The sequence below is a fragment of the Xenopus tropicalis genome, chromosome 1 (assembly GCF_000004195.4).
Source record: "Xenopus tropicalis strain Nigerian chromosome 1, UCB_Xtro_10.0, whole genome shotgun sequence".
NCBI lineage: Eukaryota > Metazoa > Chordata > Amphibia > Anura > Pipidae > Xenopus > Xenopus tropicalis.
In genome coordinates this window covers 175,495,676-175,517,432 of record NC_030677.2, presented here as the reverse complement: position 1 = coordinate 175,517,432, position 21,757 = coordinate 175,495,676, and the positions used below count along the sequence as shown (strand labels likewise).

At 40.3% G+C, this 21,757-nt stretch overlaps 1 protein-coding gene across 7 annotated transcripts in view; it reads left to right on the top strand.

Moving 5' to 3' along the window:
* pam (peptidylglycine alpha-amidating monooxygenase) overlaps window positions 1-17,088 on the top strand; it is an 83,927-nt gene extending 66,839 nt beyond the window's left edge. For 5 of the 7 annotated variants that reach the window (XM_012956896.3, XM_012956893.3, XM_012956879.3 and 2 more), the window contains 11 exons: window positions 4,266-4,395; window positions 6,009-6,125; window positions 7,703-7,775; window positions 7,860-8,067; window positions 9,522-9,722; window positions 11,182-11,300; window positions 12,153-12,249; window positions 12,849-12,902; window positions 13,804-14,028; window positions 14,889-14,945; window positions 16,358-17,088. In XM_012956896.3, the coding sequence (XP_012812350.1) occupies window positions 4,266-4,395; window positions 6,009-6,125; window positions 7,703-7,775; window positions 7,860-8,067; window positions 9,522-9,722; window positions 11,182-11,300; window positions 12,153-12,249; window positions 12,849-12,902; window positions 13,804-14,028; window positions 14,889-14,945; window positions 16,358-16,542 (1,466 nt within the window). In that variant the 3' untranslated portion in view covers window positions 16,543-17,088. 7 annotated transcript variants of the gene reach the window in all.
* The last annotated feature ends 4,669 nt before the right edge of the window (window positions 17,089-21,757 follow it).

The window sequence follows — 21,757 nt, the reverse complement described above, 5'->3', positions numbered from 1 at the left end:
AGGAGATGAGCCCGTGCCATTTCTTCTCCATGAAACAGGGCTTTATTATTAATCCTGAACACAGTGTAAAGGGAAGGCCCATATTCTTTCCCTTCAGGTTGCTATGGCAGCAAACCATGACGACATTGCTCCCTTCCTATTGTGTTGTGGTCTTTGTGATATTGATTGTGTTTAGTATTTCGCACAAATGTGGAAAGCTAGATAACGATATGGCATGTGAAGATTCCATGTGAATAGGCGGCTATAGGCATGCATGGCAGACATCTGTGCGTGGGCTGCTCTGCGCGCTCTCTTTACACTGTCGCCTGCCAGCTTAATGTTTCCAAATACATCTTGCCTTCTCACATGCTCCGCAGTGCTCTTTTCCTATTCAGACCTGTCAGTAAGGGTTCTTTGGCACTTCAGAGCTGTTAATAAATATCGGAACAGCATTACTTGCCTTAACAGAATACATGCTATCATATTTAACCATTCTGTAGTAAATGCTAGGCTAGTATTTATATGTTCCTAATTTGACTTATATCCTATATGGTACTGAAAATGTCACCCCCTGATTATACAGAATGATTACATTTCCACTAGTCAGTATTGCAGCAATACACTTGTATTTTACACTGTGAATTTAGGGGATATTCTAACTGCAAAATCATCGTTGTGTTCCATAAAAATGTACATAAGTATATTAAAGCCATGAATAATGAATGTGACCTTATATATGTTACGTAACTCCAAGGTGACTTCTTATTATCCAATACACTCAGACCTCAATTTTACATTTTCTTGGTTTTATATCTTTTTTTTTTTTTTACTCTCAAGAGCACAAAACTCATTTATCTTTTCTCTGAATTTACACTTCCCTGCAATTCACATCACATTTACTTTGGCCCCCTGAGAAGTGTAAAATCAAAATTCTACTGTATTTAACAGTAGGACCTACATTATATCTTATAATACATTTATCTTGCTAGGAAAGGTGCTTGGGGAGGAGGAGTGCAGGATGGGGGTGGGGGTGGGGGGACAGCCCCAGGCAAAGGATATGTTATGGTATCATTAACGGGAAAGGGTCCTGTCTGACATTGCTGGTTTCCTTGCAGATTCACTTTGTGTGTCCACAACAGGCACAAAAGAGTTATCTTCCCCAATGATTATGATGAGACTCAACCACAGACTTGACCTTACCCCTGGCAGGGAAAATACAAATTGGCTGTAATTCTTCATATGGCATCTCCACAATTTCCCCAGTAATATATCTGCTGAAGGATGCAGCACTACATCTAGATAGAGATCTCCTCTCTTTTATCCTTCCAGTTCCAGTATTCCAGTTCAGCTAACTCCTTCAGACTGGCTATCACTCCTGTGCTCCTGTTGTAGCACTAATTAAACGTAGACATCATATAGAATAATGGAGGACACCTGACACTGCAGGAGTTTGCTGCAAATTAGTGTTTATTAGCATGTTCCACTACATGTTTTGGGCAAAGCCCTTTTTCAAGTGAACAACATAATATCTGAACAAACAACATTTAAGTGGTATAAAGACCCAAATCCAACCACCCCTCCCCTTAACCCCATTGGTTCCAAGCAATCCAAGGGCACTCATTTAGGAGCCTGACCCCAAAAACATGTCACAGTCCAGTTATATTTTATACATGGCCCTGGGCAGTCACACCATTTGTTAATATGATGTTATAATTGTGGGTTTCTCTCACAAGATTCAATATATGCTCAGACCTGCAAGCATCTTCATTGACCCTTGTTATCATTCCTGACAACAGACAATGCTTGCAGATCAGTACAGTAGCAGCCTTACACCTGTAATGGGAAATACACACTTAGAAGCAATTAAAAACAAAAAAAAACCACAATATTATCTAAAGGTGGCGATACACAGGCAAATTCAAGCTGCCGATTTATGAGGCCCTCTGACAAGCCTATCCGACTTATATCTGTCTGAAAATCACCCCGATGACCTGTATCCCTGTCATTGTACCCTAGGGCCAAATGATCCGATCAGCCCCATTTTACCCACCTTATTATAAATGGCCAGCTTTATTAAGGTTTATTATTTAACACAGATGCCTCGGGCCCAATAAGAGCTTTGCGTTCAAATAAATAGTAGTCTGATGAAAATGAACAGCTGATTGGAGCTGTAGACAACTGTACATGTGCTTTTTTAGCATCTGTGTTTGTATATGAGCCCTAATGGTTTGTCTAACGCAGTAATGTCACACTGAATTATGAAAAAAAGTGTTTTCTGTGTTCCATAACATTACAGACTGCACTTGTTAAACACTTGGTTAATGTGCAGAAATAAGAATAGTTATTATTAGACTTTTTCCCAAACTTGACAAGGGTCATATTCAAAAGTAAGAGCGCTCATTTGTGAGGTTGGCTTAGGTTTAATACAGAAACATTCAGTCTGGATTTTGCATAGTTAAAGGAAATTAAAACTAGGTTTGTGCTGTACCTTCTTACAAACCATAATTGTGCTTAAAAGAGAAGGAAAGGCTAGTAAAGAGTTAATCTCAAGCTGCAGGCATACCTTCAGTTGTCTCAATAGTGCCCTTAAGTCTCCCCATATTTCACTTGTTCAGATCAGAAGCCAAACAGGAAGAAAAAACGCTGAGCTGTGTAAAGAAAGTTCCCATAATGCCTCACTCCTGCACAGACACCCAGACCAAGTAAACATGCTCAGTTAGTAAGACTATGAGTCAGCTTCCTGCTGATTGGCTCAGATCCACATTCCTAAGGGGGGGGGAGTGAGTTCTTAGCATTCTTGAGGGGGGGGGGAGCAGGAGAGGGGAGACAGCAGAGAGCTACGTGTCTGTGGCACATGAATTATAGACACAAGAAATCTTTTCACAGAGAAGTCAGTGCAGCATTTCTGTGAGTGCTTATGGCTGTATTTCACCTTTCTGATAAAGCTTACTTAGTTTTTACCTTTCTTTCTCCTTTAAGGTATGATCTCACTGCAAGGGGGATTTGAAAGAAACAATAAAGATATTTGAGAAGAAAGTATATAAAAGTGGATTCTTATATAAGACAGATAATGCTTGCAATGTAATGACACATACATAAGGAAAATAATTATATATTCATGTGTTTCTACTGCTATTTAATCAATACAAAGGATAAATAAAAACAAGCAGTAGAGCACAGTATCATTATAGTATGAGAATTATGAACTTCCGTGTAATATACAGCTGCAGAATGTTCGTCTGTTTGTGGATACAGATAAAAAACTGAGGCTGTGCAAAATGTACAATATCTAAACAATATGGACTGTGTATGTATTCTCCCTCCTCCCATGATTGCTAGTATTTACACCTGTCTGCTTCAGAAGACAAGGTAATTTTCTAAACAGTACTTAAGGCTAATGCCAGACGGGGCTGATTCTCAGGCTGTGGATAAGCACAGGCCAAGAATTAGCCTTATGCTGACTTTAGCCTTTACACTCATGGCTTTACCCGGAGCCATAGCGTTGGGCTGGGTGCAGGCATACAGAGCAGATTTTAGTGGCAAAAACACAAAGTGTGTATTAACAGAGGCTGATGCCAGTGTAGGTACTGATTCTGAGGCCAGCCCTTGCCAGCTGTAGTGCAATAGTACGTATGGTACTGAAGCTGTGTGCTGTGTGTGTGTTAAGAGACCATAATTCATCTCCCTATGAGTATGTTCTGAGTAAAGACTTATTGTTAATAAATGTGTCTGTGGCACTTACACTACCTGAGGGTACCTATTACTGGCTCAGTGTGCCAGCCTCTGTGTATGTGTTGGTAAGTAAGAAGAGTGGGTACTTCTTGCAATCAAATCTCTTCATGTTACTGGTGCAGTGCATTGGTGACATCACTAAATCATATCATTTCCACAAGTGCCTTATTCTGCAATACCTTACAACCGTTTTATTACGTTTATGAAAAGTGAAGGCTGCATACTATACTGGCTGTGCGAGTTGCTAAAGGGAATGCATTTCATCTGAACTCTGATGCTTTGCAAGAAAGCATATTCAATTGCATGCGCGTGTGAGCTCCTGTGTACATTAATGTTCTCTCTCTCTTAAACTACATTGAGGTGAATGCCTAACATCCAGCGCTGAACATAAACACATGGCTAAGCAATAAAGAAAATGTCATTAACAAATATTGTCATTTTTGCACATTAAGGAGGATCATTCATACCTATTTTACTCTCCCCTTCCTCTCACCATGTATCGTGGGTCACTGCTATGCACCGTTATAATAAATGTTCCTCTCCTGTGTCTACAGATGTCCATTTAGAAGAAGATACAGACTGGCCTGGAGTGAACCTAAAAGTGGGACAAGTGTCTGGCTTAGCCCTGGATCCCAAGAATAACTTGGTTATTTTCCACAGAGGGGATCATGTCTGGGATGAAAAGTGAGTAAATATTTATTCTCTGCTTCGGCCAAGGTTTTTAGTTCCTGTGGACAGGTTTCAGTGCTATAACAGATATTACATGCCCACAGCTAAAAAAGAAGGTGACTAATGTCTCTGGGGGCTTGTGCAGAACTGATAACTTATCCACCATAATGGTTTTTAGAATCAAACAAGGTGATGAAAAGCCAAGGCAGGGGTCCAAATTGCAGGTCAGTCAATATAACTGTAATGCAAATTTTTCAAATAGGCTTTTCATTCATGTTTAGGGTTACCAGCTCTCTTGAAATTTCGGGAACATGTCTATAAAATTCAGTTAAAAGTGCTGCACTGATTGCAATGTACTTTCAATGCAATCAGTAATGCCCTGTAACATGAATATATTAAATATGTTCCAGGATTTTAAAGTGATCTAGTAACCTAGTAATTACACTCCCTAAATACACCTATGTAAAAAAAGAAGTGCATTATTTTTTGAAGTGTTTAGTTTATTGTCCTTGTGGAACCAGAGCTGGGACCTATTGTAGTGAATCCAGCATGAAAACACAGAGTGGGCATGTCAACCTGTCAGCCTCAGCTATTATGGGCTCCTAGCTGGAATAGGGGGTCCTCCGTGCTGTAGGCCAACAACTACATATACAATGAACATCATATGAATCACCTTTATGCAGGTATGTGTGACCTGCGGTCCTTGAGCTGTTGTTTGCTAGAAACCCAAAGAATTACAGCTTGAATGTGCCTCGTTTGCTCTCTAGGAAACTGGCAGCATTGGTGATCAGATCTAGTTGGCTATTCAGGTTATGTAATAAACCCATTATTCAGTGGTGCAAGCACAGATTTACTTTTCCACTGTGTATTATTTCCTTTTAACAGGGATTGACAGGCTGCTTATTTGTATTATTTAGCCTGTGGACCAAGTGAACCTTAGCACAATGCTCAATTCTGTGTCATGTATGATTTGTTCTGTAGGAAACATGCAATTTCATCTGCATGTTAAAGGTCGTAGTAACTAATTGTAGTACAAATAAATACATTCGGATGTGATTACGGTTAGCTTATTTCTTTCTCCTTTATTCCATTAAGATTTAATGGGAAATGTTGATCATATTGCTAAATTCAATCCTTCTGCTCCCCCTTGTGTTCAGACAGAAGAGCTGCAGCAGTGTATCCAAAATCTTTCCTCTTCTCTCTCCTGTTGACCTCATCTATCACAGTTTGTTAAATGTGAAAATAATATCCAGGGACATATTTTCTTGGCTACATTTTAGGATTACATTCAGAAGTGCTGCATATAACCTCTTTAACTACTACTGCCACCATCATCCCATCAGCTTTAAGCAGTTGATTAGGTGCTGAGATTTGCAGTTGGGATCTTGTAATTTTACCATTTTTTTAAGTATAACATTGCACTTTGGAGGGGACCAAGATGCCTTTAAAATGGCTTATGGTTACACTGTAAGGGATGATTTACTATTGAAAAGCATGAGTTGCTACTTCCAGCCTTGCTATGGCGAATTCCCGGTAGCCTGCTCATCAGTGTGTAGTCAAGGCTAGTTATGTATACCTTATTGCATTTCCCTGTAGTATGCACAGTAACTGTGTTTTTCTGTTTACAGCTCATTTGATAGGAACTTTGTTTATCAACAAAGAGGAATCGGACCAATCCAAGAGAGCACCATCCTTGTTGTTGATCCAAATACCTCTAAAGTACTTAAGTCAGCAGGGAAAAATCTGTAAGTATTTCTCATTTGATGGCCTTTTATTGTATAGAAATGCTAACCAACCAAAACCAGGATTGGACTGGCAATCTGTGCCAAAAGAGGCTGCTGTAAGATGCCATAGACAGACACAATTTATTGGGCTGGTGGGGGTCTCTTTGGGCCTCTATATACTTGAAATGCCGGGGCCTAATTTGAATCCCAGTCCAGGCTAAACTAATACATGCAGATGAGATCACTAAGTTCAAACACACAAGAAATAGTCATGGTTGCAGTGGGCTTTCTGGCCAGGGGGAAATACATGCAAAGAACATAGCCGACAAGCTGATCCTGTGCGTATTACTACCATGTGTAATAAATATCCCACCTACCTGTGCTGGGTGCATGTCAAAAGTCGTAGCTCCGTATTCTATTCGACACGCACCTGTAGAGGGGCAAGATCAAAGCAGATTGTTACAGGCACCACAATAAATTAGCCACCTCTAATGGGGTTTTTAAGGTATGCTTGGTTGTGATACATTAAAGCACATAAAAATGTCAATACTGAAATACTATCAATTCTCTTAAAATTGTGGAGGGCCCTGCACCAAGGTTTTTGCTCTCCAATATGTTTTTAGAACAAATACAAATTGCTAAACCTTTTCTGTACAATGGGTTTTTGATCATTCTGTGCCACAGAAACAAGAGGCGCAGCAGAGATCAAAGAAAGGCCCAGGTATCGGTATGATGACACCATATGATGATAACATAGATTCTACTGGAAAGTTATGGTTTCAAAATTCTCATTGGCATTTTCCCAGAGTACAAATTATCAAAATAAATGGCCAATTTAATTTTTTCCTTCATCAATCAGGAAGTTTAGTTGAAAGGGTCACACAGACATTACACACAGCTACCAGGGCAGCTTGGGACCTTTCCCTTCCTTTAATACTCTGAAACTGGCTGCAAAAATCTGTATTCCCAGAGAACTGGGGGATGGACTTTCTGTTTTACCTCACCAGTTTTGCATTTTGCGAGCTCTGTTTGATTTGTCAATCATTCCTTGTGTGTTTTTATTGGCACTTATAAAATCTACTCTATGTATCCAATATGACATCTTGCTGTGTCTTCATAATGAGCCTACAATCATTGATGAACTGAAAGACTGAGTTTTAAGTTTTTCAAGCTCAGGGGTTATTTTTTTTCTCACAGGGGTTACTGGGCACATATTCAATCTCTAATGGCCATTCAAATTTTACAAGGATATAGCATTTAGGAGGTTAGTTTAATGTGCAGAATAAAAAAAAAAGTCAGGACTCATAAGCCCCTCTACCCCTGTGACTGTAATTGCACAGGCGCTGAGACAATAGGAATAATGGTGGAGTGAGGCTCGCCAGAATAGTACCCTGGGCTGGTGAATTTTTCAGTGATGAGGAGTAGTGGCCCAGGGTCTGAGGTTAGCAGTTATAATCACTGGGTTACATTGCTAGCGGCGGTACATTGCTAGTGATTAAGCCTTTACTTGGCCTTGAATTGCTGCAATAGCAGATGTACATATGTATAATGATTCCTTACAGCTAGCAGCATTTCCCAACTTGCTTTCTTTCTTTTAGGTTTTTTTTGCCCCACGGCCTGACTATCGACAGAGATGGCAATTACTGGGTCACAGATGTAGCCCTTCATCAGGTATTTTTTTTTTATTGTGTCAAAGCTGTATGGTTATACCATTCGTTCATTTTTTTCATGTAATATCTCTTTATTTCCAATTAGGTTTTTAAATTGGGAGCTGAAAAAGAAACTCCACTCCTTGTATTAGGGAAGGCTTTTCAGCCTGGGAGTGACCGAAAGCATTTCTGTCAGCCAACTGATGTTGCAGTTGACCCTATTACTGGAAACTTCTTTGTGTCTGATGGCTACTGCAACAGTCGCATCATGCAGTTCTCGCCGAATGGAATGTTCATCATGCAGTGGGGAGATGGTAAGCCTCACATGAAGAATATAATGTTTATAATAGTTCTACCTGGGGCACAGGACCTGTACAAAGACAAGAGTTAATCCTAGCTGTTGGCTCCCACTGGTGACCTTCAGAATACAAACTTAGACAAGAGCTATATTTTTAGCTTCTAATGCTCCACAGGTTTATATCCCATATTGTCATTTCTACATAGAATACCTCAACTAGAATAATCCTCTGTAAGCCTGACTGAATACCAATTAAAACAAATCTTCTGTTACTCTTATTAAATTGCTTGTGTTGCTGGGCCTCGCACAGTCAGGATGGGAAGCAGTTTATAGCTGTGATTACAGATATCTGCTTCATGTTGTTGTTGTTTTTCCTTGCAAACCCTAGTGAAGAGCAGTTGCCAAACTCTGCCTCCCAATGCTTCCAAGGAAAAGCTTCTTGCAAAAACAGAGATAGCATCAGTTTAACTTCTTCAAATGATTTCCGACGTGATTAATGGCCTTCCTCTGGTCTCCTGGGTCTCTTTGTGCCGATTATCCCAAAAGATAATTTTTTTTTAGTCTTGTAAAATGTCTTGTATCCCACGGTGGGAATAAAGGGAATAAATATTTTCCTCTAAAGATTGAAACCACAAACAATGCAAATGTGAAATTTATAAGGAAGGCTTTTGTTATAAAAGGTATATCCCAAGGGATCCCTAGTCACTGGAGGATTCCTACTCAGTAACTCTATAGCCCAGTTTAAGCCTGACTGTTCATGGAGTCTCATTCTCTGTGCTGATTGGGGATAGCCACAGTAAGGCCTGATGTGCCCTGAGTTTTGAGAACCCCAACAAATTGGGGATCAAGCTACCTATAGAGCCAAAGGGTTGAAGGGTCAAAATGTGGGAACTGTATTACCCACAAGTCCCAGTAGAGTATAAAGTGATATATAAACAAACTCATAGCCCAATTATTGTCATATTAATTATTTATAATTAATTATATTATCATTAGTAGATAAGCTGTCCAGAAGTTTAGTCCAGAGTGCTTCTGCCTGTTTCAATTTCTGTTGTCAGTTGCCCCCTCTTAAGCTGGCCATACTCTGGCAATATTTGTCTAAAATATGAGCTGTCCAAGCGAGGACCGTATCAATGAGCTGGTTAGGGACAATAAAACCTTTCCGATTGACACCTGGCCAATTTTCTCCCAGATCGGTCGGGTAGGTCCATCGAAGGCCCATATAAAGGCAGATAAGCTGCTGTGTTTCAAGGGCCCCAATCAGCAGCTGTGTATGGCCACCTTTAGGCCCCCAAACCTGCCACCTCAGTTGTGTTTTTATCTCACCTGTACACGGGTTTTTGATATTGTCACCTTTGATGATAGAGTTACCTGCAAAGGTTTTCACTTTGAAGTGTGTTCATTTTTGTAAACCTATGACCTAATTTCAACAAGCATTTTGTTTTATGTAATAAGAACATTATCTTGCAGAAACATCATCAACCATTCCCAAACCTGGTCAGTTCCGCATCCCACACAGCCTGACCATGGTACCTGACCATGGACAACTGTGTGTGGCCGACAGAGAGAATGGCCGCATTCAGTGCTTCCATGCTGAAACGGGGAAGTTTGTAAAGCAAATCAAACATCGGGAATTTGGAAGAGAGGTGTTTGCTGTGTCGTATGCACCAGGTATAATTCAACAGTAAATGTCCCAGTAATGTCACAATCAATGGATTCTTGCAAATGCCAAAAGGGCTGCTGTAAGATGCCGTAGACAGTAACTATTTAGTGGGATAATGCACTAGTGTACTTTTAATGCTAGGGCCTATTTTGAATCTTTAGAGCTTAAGCATATTAAGTATCCCACGATTAGAGCTATGGCCACATCAAGCTGTCTACAATTACTGTTGTTGATAATTGTTAATAGCTGGGGACCAACTTCTACTCCTGATACAGGGCAGTTCCACAAGAGTAACCCTTGTACTTTTTCTGGTGTCAGTTGGCTCCCAAGGCCAATGGAAAGTGTATTGCAGCAATCCTCTCAATGTAATCCTTGCAGTACTGCAAGGTTTGTATGAGTCTTGGCTTAATTTTGGTCTGTGGGGACTATCTAAACAATCAGAGCAGGCAGTTGTTCTCTTCACATTGAGATAAAACTCACACACTTTCCATGCAAGTGGCCCTTCCCCTGCTAAAGGCCTTATCGTGGCTTCCTGTTAAACAAAGAATAGTCTCTTAACCTTCAAAGCCCTCCATTCCTCTGCTCCTCACTACATCTCTTCCCTGGTGTCTCTGTACGTTCCTGGCCGACTCCTTCGTTCCTCGCAGAGCAACCGTTTGGTTGTGCCCTCCACTACTACTGCTGTTTCCCGCCTTAAACCCTTCTGCCTTGCTGCCCCTTACATTTGGAATTCCCTCCCTGATTTCCTCCGGAGAGAATCCTCCCTCAGTCTTTTTAAAACTAAACTTAAAGACTACCTTTTGGAGCACTCACCCAGCACCTGATCTGGAAACTGGCACTTATACTGTAATGTCACCCACTGTGACCTATAGCACTTACATTTGCCCATTTGTGTCTGTTAGTTACCCCTCCCATATAGATTGTAAGCTCTACAGGGCAGGGACCTCCTTCATCTTGTGTTTCTGACTCTTATTGCAACTGCACCTTGTATTTATTGTTGTACTTTGTATTTATCCATTATCTTTTGTATTTATCCATTATCTTTAACCCCCTGTCTGTATTAATGAATTCTACTGTACAGCGCTGCGTACATAAGTAGCGCTTTATAAATAAAGATATACATACATACAATTGTAATAGCGAAACCGAGTTCCTTCCTAGGCTTCCATTTGCTTTGCTTACAAAGGAGGAAAAGGTCTCATCACTCAAAATGTTCTGCATGTGGTTCTATTTCCTTGGCTCTGCGTTTGCTGCCTGATGGTGATGCCTGATTATTTCTGCTTATTGAGTGTTCCATTCTAATTTAAAATGCCCTTCGGGAGTTTTATAGTTTTATTGTATCTTTGCACAAGCATTTTGGGCTAGACTTTTAAAAAAAACAAAAAAAAAAAAACCTTAACTTAGCTTTGTTTTTTTTTATTTATCGTTGTATATATCCATTTAAACATTTGTCTTCTATTATTTCAGGTGGAGTGTTGTATGCTGTTAATGGAAAGCCGTACTATGGAGATTCTGCCCCTGTACAAGGCTTTATGCTTAATTTCTCCAATGGGGAGATTTTAGATACATTCATTCCTGCTAGAAAGGTAATATTCTCATATTGCTTGGGATATAGCAGCTAAAGCAATAGAGAATGTCAGAAATATTTTTCAAAGCATGCAAGAAATATGGTTTCAATTTATCTAGATTATGCACATAAAAAGTACTAAAGGGGTTAAAACATGCCTCAAAAATATGAAATTCAAGTATTGATACAAGAGGTACTACACCTATAAGGACTGCAAATAGGATCAAATTTGATTGGGATGACCCGAGTATGCAAATAGTCAAAATATGTAAGTTCCATTTGGGAATCCTGTTGCTAAAAGGAACACTAAACCCTAAAAATCAATGTGGCTAGAATTGCCATATTTGATATACTGAATTTATTGAACCATCCTAAAGGTTCAGCATCTCTATAGTAGTAATGATCCAGGCCTTCACAGTTGTCACAGGAGCTCCCCATCTTGAATTCTGTCAGGATTGTCAGTGGCACTGCACATGCTCAGTGTACTCTGGGCAGCTGTTGAGAAGCTAAGCTTAGGAGCACTAGGCACGTACCTCAGTTGCAAAGTGTTCCCTGTTCCCAACTAGGGTTACAGCTTGGGCAGTGTTTTACCTACCTGTTACACTCATAGGCTGAGTAAGTTGCCCCTCAGGCACAAAATGCGTTAGGCTTTATACGTCCTAAAAAAAAATTAATGTTTTTTAATTTTACTTTGCTGCTGCTGTGCCTTTTTGATTTTCTACCATTTTGTGAATCCAAATAGGCCAGTGCCCAGTCATCCTCTGGGTTAAATCTGCCCATATATATGTCTAGCTAATAGGCTTCTTTGTTTCAGCAAGTGACATTCAACCAAAGCTTTGCAATGTCTAATCATTCTGAATTGCTGTTCCAGAATTTTGAAATGCCCCATGATATTGCTGCAGCAGATGATGGAACAGTGTATGTTGGGGATGCGCATGCCAACGCAGTCTGGAAGTTCTCCCCTTCAAGTATGTACATTTTATTATCTTACAATTCTGATTGTGAAAACTAATAACAATTTTGAGTGAATATTTTAAATAAAATATTTAATACAGTTGCCTAAAGTTGACTTTTGTTTTTTGTTCTTTAATTACATGGTTTAACTGTACATACTTAAGTTTTCAATTAGTTCCCTTCGTATTCCCCTTCATCAGTTACTAACCTGCAGCAGCTCATAGTGGGGGCTAGGCATGTTAATGTTAATGACAAACTGCAGTCTATTAAGGCAGCTGTAGAACTCAAGTGCTTGTTGCAATATTATGTGATTTAATTTGTCCTGCTCCTACCCCTATGCCAAAAAAAAAGCAGGACAATATAACCTTAAGTATACTATGCTAATCTTTAGCTCCTAGTGGGCCCTTCTTCTCCTACCCCATTTGGCCTATTTTATGGCCATTTTCTACTGGCCATTTTCTACTGAACAAAGAGTAGGAAAAGATGTAAGGATAGATTATATTATATAATCTAAGGTGTAAGGTTTTATGATGGAGCCCTGGCATCCCAGTCTGTGGAGAGAGCATGAAGGCACTTAGTTAACTCTCTCAGAGATCTTGCTTTTCTTTTCCAGGGGCAGAGCATCGATCTGTCAAAAAAGCTGGAATAGAAGTTGAAGAAATAAAAGGTACATGCATGCTGCAGACTGCATTTCTTCCTGTGTAACAAGCATTTAAGATAATCATTAGGCTTGCAAGCTAGATAGATTATATGTGCCAGCCTTATGTTAAAGTCCTAATGCATAACATTCTAACACTGCCCTGCTCACTGCTTCTCATTTTATTTGTATATTTTATGCTGGCAACCATAATCTTCTTGGTCCAGGGCCAGAACTAGGGGTAGGCAGAAGAGACATGTGCCAAGGGTGCCATATTAGTGTGGGGGGGGGGCGCTAGACATATACCTCTTCTGCCTACGTTCCTTTAGTTTTGTTCCATATTGGGAGGAGCATTTGTTTTGGGAGTCCTTTAACCAAGGCCTGGCACCATGTTGGTCTTACACAGTGGTGCATGAAGGATTGTAAACCGTTTTCAGTATTTCTGCATAAATATGACCACAAACATAAAATGACCATAAAAACATAATGCTTATTCATTTATGCATGCAACGTTACATATTTGTGTGTGGCAAAAGTATGCACACCTCTAGGATTCTGAGTTTATTTGAAGGGAAAAATAGAATTTTCAGTCAATGAGTGTGGGAGGCCCTGTCTTATCTGGGTCTGATCTTAACAACACAGGCAGGGCCTCTGTACTGGGGCTAAAAATAAAGAAATCAATGGTGGATTTAGTTCTCCTTTAATGCAATTTAAGGAGACTACTAACAATATATGTCTTCCTTGGCTGAGGATTTATAATGCATACTGCCTGCATATCTTGTGCACAAAATGTCTGTTTTAGGTTTAGTTACTCTTTAAAAATTCTTATGGCCCAGTTACTTAATTTGTTTATTTGAACAAAAGTGAATATATTTTGTGTCACTGCGGTATATAATCTATTGTGATATTGTTTGTTTAATTTTCAATCCAGAAATAGAGATCTTTGAGACCCATATGAGAAGCAGACCAAAGACAAATGAAACAACTACAGAGAAACAAGCACAGGAAAAACAAACCCAGGAGAAGCAGAGCGTTGTCCAAGAGAGCAGTGCGGGGGTGTCTTTTGTTCTCATCATCACTCTTCTAATCATTCCTATTGTGGTTCTCATTGCTATTGCCATCTTCATTCGTTGGAGGAAAGTCAGAATGTATGGAGGTACGTTCAACTGTTAACCTGTCACCTACATGGCACTGATATTGTCGACTGCTTATTATGGTTTCTCGCAGAGGTAGAAACTACCACTCAAATATGTCTGGTTATTTAGAGCCCACACACTAAATAACAATACAGACTAATACATTTTTTCACTTGTAGTCAGCCTTACTAGACACCTAGTTTGGTTTACTGACTGCTGGACACAAAGAACTGTCCTGGTCTCCTTACTTGCATACATACCAGCCTTTCATACAGGGACAAAGATGGTGCTGCTAAACATCAATTCACCTGTAGGGTAGTTGAAGAGCTAGTGCATTAGAGCACACACTGTAAATCAGGGCAGACTGGAAACATTATAGTCGGTGACAGGATATCAGTTTCTCTCTTACATAAAACAAATTCTCACATCAATTAGCCAGCAAAAATCGAGCACATCATAACTGATACACTTCTGCTTAGGAAAATTACTTCTATTTTAAAAGTTATGAAGCCAAACTGTACCTATCCCATTATTAGAACTGGGCTGCTGGGGCCCACCGGGTTTTTTCCCGGTGTCCCGGGCGGCCCAGTCTGACCCTGGGGCCAGACTGTCTTGATTGCTAGAGATGTGCTGGTCTATCCTCTTCCAGTTTGGGGGGGGGGGGGGGGGGGGGTCAAAAATATCTGTTATGGCTATTATGTGTGTAGCCAGCCTATTCTTTGGCATAACACACCTACAGCAAAGGACATTATGTAAGTCATGTAAGCTGTTCTTATCAATTCATTTTAAATATCAATAGTTATGAAAATGTATATGTTGCTAAATATAAAATGTAAAAGTAATGTTTCTTGAACTGAATATTATTTTTCATTAAATGCAGGTGATATTGACCACAAATCAGAATCCAGTTCTGGGGGTATCTTGGGAAAACTTAGAGGTTAGTATTTAGTCTCCAAAATGTATTTTAACACTCCATTCAAATAAAATGCTCTAATTAAGAGGTTGTTTACAACCCCCAGGGGCGCAGATGCACTTTGCACACTGCTGGTGCATTGTAATTGAGTCCTAAACCCTTTTTGGGCCTGCTTTTATTTATACATTCACAAGAACCAAGGTGAATTGATTCAGTACTGTGCTTTAGGACCTCTTCCACTGCTTCAGTCTAATGGAGCCTTATATCAGCGGTTCTCAACCTGTGGGTCGGGACCACTTTGGGGGTCGAACGAACCCTTCACAGGGGTCGCCTAAGACCATCGGAAAACACATATTTTCGATGGTCTTAGGAATAACATTATGGTTGGGGGTCACCACAACATGAGGAACTGTATTATAGGGTTGCGACATTAGGAAGGTTGAGAATCACTGCTGTAAAAGTAAAATAACAATAGCAGATATCTGCCTACAAAAAAGATCCAAGACTTTTATATGCACCATTGCATTTTGAGAGCAGAGAACCTACAGTACTTGCATTCTGCAATCCCAGACTTACCACTGTATCACTGGTTTTGGTTTTTGCCATTCATTTTACTTAATTGCCAGAGGGCCTTACTCAAGTTTTGAGATTTATATAAGTCCACACGACAGCACCACACTCCGAAAGTTGCTACCATGTAGCTGCCCCTGTGCACGGAATACCAAATAGATACCAAATCAAACACAACCAGCACCAAGGGTCTTGTGGTTCAAACAAATATTAGTGTATTATAATTGCATGTACAACCCATGCAATTATAATACACTAATATTTGTTTGAACCACAAGACCCTTGGTGCTGGTTGTGTTTGATTTTGTATATATATATATGTATATATATATATATATATATATATATATATATATATATATATATATATATATATATATATATATATATATAATATACTCATCAATTAATTTCTCTTATGCAGCCAGTAAATTAGTAAATTGTCTAGATCTTGGATGCCATGTCATTCTGGTCAGATGGTCAAATAATCCAATTACTAGTTGCCTGCTAGCTGAGAAGTACCATGAGAGTTAAAGTGATTAGTTGTGCATATGCTAACATCCCCCAGTGTTACCTCCTTTATATCATTGCCATGTGCATAGGTGAGAGGGAGTTTTTGAAGTTACAGGCAAGTGTGATTTAAAATAATTCTCCAGAGATATTCTGGACTTTGTATACTTGCTGCTGTGGCACCTTTTGATCAAGTTCCCCCTGAGGTACCTAAGATACACAGTCTTCAATTATTCTGTCCCCGCAAAAAATCCCTACATGTATTTAAAAGGTTCAATGTCGAGGCACATCTCTTTATTACCATCAAGTTACAGTATGTATGCCACCGTCTAACAGTTGTTGTGTGTTTATTTTAGGGAAGGGGAGCGGAGGCCTTAATCTGGGGACATTCTTTGCAACTCACAAAGGATATAGTAGAAAAGGCTTCGACAGACTGAGCACAGAAGGAAGCGACCAAGAGAAAGATGATGATGATGGCTCAGACTCTGAAGAAGAGTATTCTGCCCCACCTATTCCACCAGCACCAGTATCTTCCTCCTGAAACAGATGACTTCTTCCACAGAACCTTTTGCCCCATTAGCACGTTTAAGATTGTGTATTTAAATGTAACTGTACTAGTCTGTGGACTGTACAATTGTCATAGTTTTTCTTTTTCTTTTTATTTGAAGTGATGTTGTAGTCTCTATATGAACATCCAAAATAATTCTATTTGGTAAATGACTTTGGCTTTAGAGAGCGTTTTTCCAGTGTTTGATGGCCTTCCTCTGCTTCACCAATAGCACTTTAACTGCCAATTATTTTCAAGCCTTTAACTGAAAACTAATCGCATTTCAAAGATATGTGCCACATAAATGCAAAGCTGCTAAATCTCTTCTATTTTTTTAAATTAACAACATGATATTGCGTCCAAGAAAGGGAAACTATAAAGACAAAATATTTAATGTTTCTTATTTCTTTCTATTTTTTTTTCTTTGTTTTTGGTGTTATTGGGATGTCTTATTTTTAGATGGTTCCACTGTTTAGAACACTATTTTCAGAAACTGAATGTACTTTGTGTAATAAAGTGTTCGCAGAGCATCAGTCTTAACTTGTTTTTTGAATTTTTATATATTCTTACTTTTTAGTACCTGTTTTCTTATTTAATAAGAAAAAATCAAGACATATAAGTTTTTTTTTTTTTTTTTTTTTTTTAGAAAACTCAGTCTGTGCTCTCTGGTAAGATCTAATTGAGAAGTCACTCTGAGAAGCTACACTCATGCCAGCTTTATAAAACTATATTCACCCTTCAATCCAAACGAATACGGCTTTAGTCAGCACACCGAACGACCATGGTCTTAAAACATCAGCCTTTATTCATTCCCTTTAAAAACACTTAGGGGCCCATTTACTTACTCACGAACCGGCCGAATGCGTCCGATTGCGTTTTTTTCGTAATGATCAGTATTTGGCGATTTTTTCGGAAAATTGTCGCGACTTTTTCGTTACCAATACGATTTGCACGAAAAAACACGAGTTTTTCGTAGCCGTTACGATGCGCTCGTATTTTGTCGCGACTTTTTCGTAGCCTTCGTGCCGAGTACGAAAGATTCGGATTCATTCAAGCTTCAGTATGGTGACTTTACTTGGGCCAGGTTGGAGCTGCAGGGTGCCATTGAGTCCTATGGGAGGCTTCCAAAATCATGCTAAGTCTGAAAGTTTCGCCCACCGCTTACGAGCGCTCAATACGAAAAAGTCGCTAATGGCTACGAAAAACTCGTATTGGTAACGAAAAAGTCGTAAAGGCGCCTAAAAAATCGCAAAAAATACGAAAAAGTTGCAAAATGTTCGTTTTCCAATCGGATTTTTCCAATTCGGATTCGAATTCGTGCCCCTAAGCCTTAGTGTTTTTAAAGGGAATGAATAAAGGCTGATGTTTTAAGACCATGGTCGTTCGGTGTGCCGACTAAAGCCGTATTTGTTTGGATTGAATTTTGCTCCCCAGGCTACGGGTTCGGGGCTGGAGGCACCCGGACCACACATCGAATTTGGTGAGATTTAATTTCGTTTATCTATACATTGGCGGTAAATGTATCTGTGGCGGGCCCGGGGTTTGCACACCCGGGCCAACAAACCTTTTAGGTACAGTTTCCGTGGCTTTTGAATTTTGTATACTTTTGTGCCCCACCGTCACCAGTTATTACTCTATTTATCTATTTATTTTAGGTTTGTAAAAAAACCTCCTTTTTCCTTTGCTTAAGTTTGTTATTAGTAGTCTAGTTATATTCACCCTTCAGCCTAACAGAAACAGTAATGGCCGTGACAGACAGGGCGATTAGTCACCGCGTGACAAATCTACCCGAAATGCCATCCCACTGGCTAGAATGTAAATTGCCGGTGGGATGGCATATGCCAGTGCTGTCCAACTTCTGTGGTACCGAGGGCCGGAATTTTTCCGACCTACGTGGTGGAGGGCCGATAATGGAAGCCGGTTTTGACCACTCCCCTTTTTGAAACCGCACCCACTTGAAACTACATCCGTGTTATCACATGACCATACCCATATTAATGGTTGTAGTACAGCAAAAACCTGCCATACTCTGCCTTCCCTACCCTGCCTGTGTGTGCCATACTCTGCCTTCCCTACCCTGCCTGTGTGTACCATACTCTGCCTTCCCTACCCTGCCCGTGTGTGCCATACTCTGCCTTCCCTACCCTGCCTGCATGTGCCATACTTTGACTGTGTGTGCCATTCTTGGCTGGTTTGTGCCATACTTGGCCTGTGTGTGCCATACTTGGCCTGTGTGTGCCATACTCTGCCTGCCCTACCCTGCCTGTGTGTACCATACTCTGCCTGCCCTACCCTGCCTGTGTGTGCCATACTCTGCTTGCCCTATGCTGTATGGCACATACAGGCAGCATACAGTGACACAATGCTGGCACTGCTCCTACAGTCTGCACAATAACTATATATTAAAAAACTTTTTAATTTTAATTAATTGTAGTACCACCTCAGTATATGTTCTTTTTGTAGTGTGCAGGGATTATTTGTGGGGTTTCTACTGCTCCTACAGTCTGTCTGAGGTGTGAACAGGGGAACAATGTGGGTGATTACAGTCTGAGCCTAAAGTGTGAACACTGCAGGGGGTGAACAATGCAGAGATTAAAAGGTGTGAACAACACAGGGGATTACATTTTTAAACAATACAGAGGGTTTACAGCCTGAATCTGAGGTGAGAACCATGCAGGGGGGCAGTTAATCTCAGTACTGATACCATCTAAAGCTTACACAAGAGTAAGCCATCAAAGCAGCCAGACAGGTGGGGGGCCACACAGAGTTGGACAGCACTGGCATATGCAATTGCAGAAATCGCCGAGGTTGCCTCGAGAGGCGCTGCGTATCCCATCCCACCAGCGATTTACATTCTAGCCAGTTGGATGGCATTTCGGGGAGATTAGTTGCCCGCGACAAGGAAGATTTGTCGCGCAGCCACTGATCTCCTCGTCTGCCACAGCCCTAAGAGTTCAATCTATAATTATTTAAATCTTGACAAGGCTTATAAAAACATTGGTATTTATTGTAGATAGTATAATGAAAGGCTGAGCTGAAGTTATCTACAAAAACCTATCTAGCAAAACCTGTCTCAATGAGTTTGTGTCTATATTTGCAGCTTATGGACAAGGTCCATCATAATATGGCTTGTGACCAGCCAAACAGAGCCGGTAAAAGTTCCGCAGTAGGGACCATTTCTCTAGGTATTTATAGCCTATAGAAAGATGTACTGTAAATCTCTATAATCACTATACTTAGGGGCAGATTTATCAAGTCACGAGTTCGAATCCCGAATGGGAAAAATTCGGATTGGAAACAAAAATTTCTGAAGATCGCAAATATCACGAAAATACTTACGAAAAAATCATATTAGTCACGATAATATCGTATTGGCGATCTGAAAGTCACAACATTTTTGTACCGTACAATTGTAAACAGTGGTAAAACCTTTCCAATTTTTTCGTGCAAGCGTAAGAAAAAATTGTGCGGACGCCCGAAAAATTTGGTGAAAATACGCTCGGAGCATTCGTGCTGTTGTGAATGTGCCCTTTAGAGAAGTTTAAGGGTATAACTAGTACTATTTAGTTTGGGATCTAATCATGCACTAAGAATAAGTAAAAGAGAATAAGTGCACTGAGAATAAGTAAAAATAAGTACAATTCACATATTTAATCTTATCTTCTGGATAGGAGAGCCAAGCTGAGAGAAATGCAAGTTATATGTCTGTCTGATAAATGTTCAGTTAGAAGGAATCTGCTATGGCTGCCAAAAGTTTATATTTCACCATTGACATATGAGAGAGGAAGGTTATTCTTGAGATCATATATATATATCCAACTAGCAGTCTGTGGGCCACATACTGCCCGCACCCCCCCCCCTTGTTTGCCCCCCCATCTGTCTGGTGTGACTGCTTACCTTAGTAAACTTTTTATGGTATTAGTACTGACATGAACTGGTCCCTGTATTTTTCACACCTCAACTTCTGGCTGTACGCCCCTGTATTGTTAACAACTCTATGTTTCTGTATCAGCCATTTTTGAGCACTGTGTGGTTTAGCCTGGGGTCATACACTCACCAAAAGGATTATTAGGAACACCTGTTCAATTTGCCATTAATGCAATTATCTAATCAACCAATCACATGGCAGTTGCTTCAATGCATTTAGGGGTGTGGTCCTGGTCAAGACAATCTCCTGAACTCCAAACTGAATGTCAGAATGGGAAAGAAAGGTGATTTAAGCAATTTTGAGCGTGGCATGTTTGTTGGTGCCAGACAGGCCGGTCTGAGTATTTCACAATCTGCTCAGTTACTGGGATTTTCAGGGTTTACAAAAAATGTTGTGAAAAGGGAAAAACATCCAGTATGCGGCAGTCCTGTGGGCGAAAATGCCTTGTTGATGCTAGAGGTCAGAGGAGAATGGGCAGACTGATTCAAGCTGATAGAAGAGCAACTTTGACTGAAATAACCACTCGTTACAACCGAGGTATGCAGCAAAGCATTTGTGAAGCCACAACACGCACAACCTTGAGGCGGATGGGCTACAACAGCAGAAGACCCCACCGGGTACCACTCATCTCCACTACAAATAGGAAAAAGAGGCTACAATTTGCACAAGCTCACCAAAATTGGACAGTTGAAGACTGGAAAAATGTTGCCTGGTCTGATGAGTCTCGATTTCTGTTGAGACATTCAAATTGTAGAGTCAGAATTTGGCGTAAACAGAATGAGAGCATGGATCCATCATTCCTTGTTACCACTGTGCAGGCTGGTGGTGGTGGTGTAATGGTGTGGGGGATGTTTTCTTCGCACACTTTAGGCCCCTTAGTGCCAATTGGGCATCGTTTAAATGCCACGGCCTACCTGAGCATTGTTTCTGACCATGTCCATCCCTTTACTACCACCATGTACCCATCCTCTGATGGCTACTTCCAGCAGGATAATGCACCATGTCACAAAGCTGGAATCATTTCAAATTGGTTTCTTGAACATGACAATGAGCTCACTGTACTAAAATGGCCCCCACAGTCACCAGATCTCAACCCAATAGACCATCTTTGGGATGTGGTGGAATGGGAGCTTCGTGCCCTGGATGTGCATCCCACAAATTTCCATCAACTGCAAGATGCTATCCTATCAATATGGGCCAACATTTCTAAAGAATGCTTTCAGCACCTTGTTGAATCAATGCCAACGTAGAATTAAGGCAGTTCTGAAGGCGAAAGGGGGT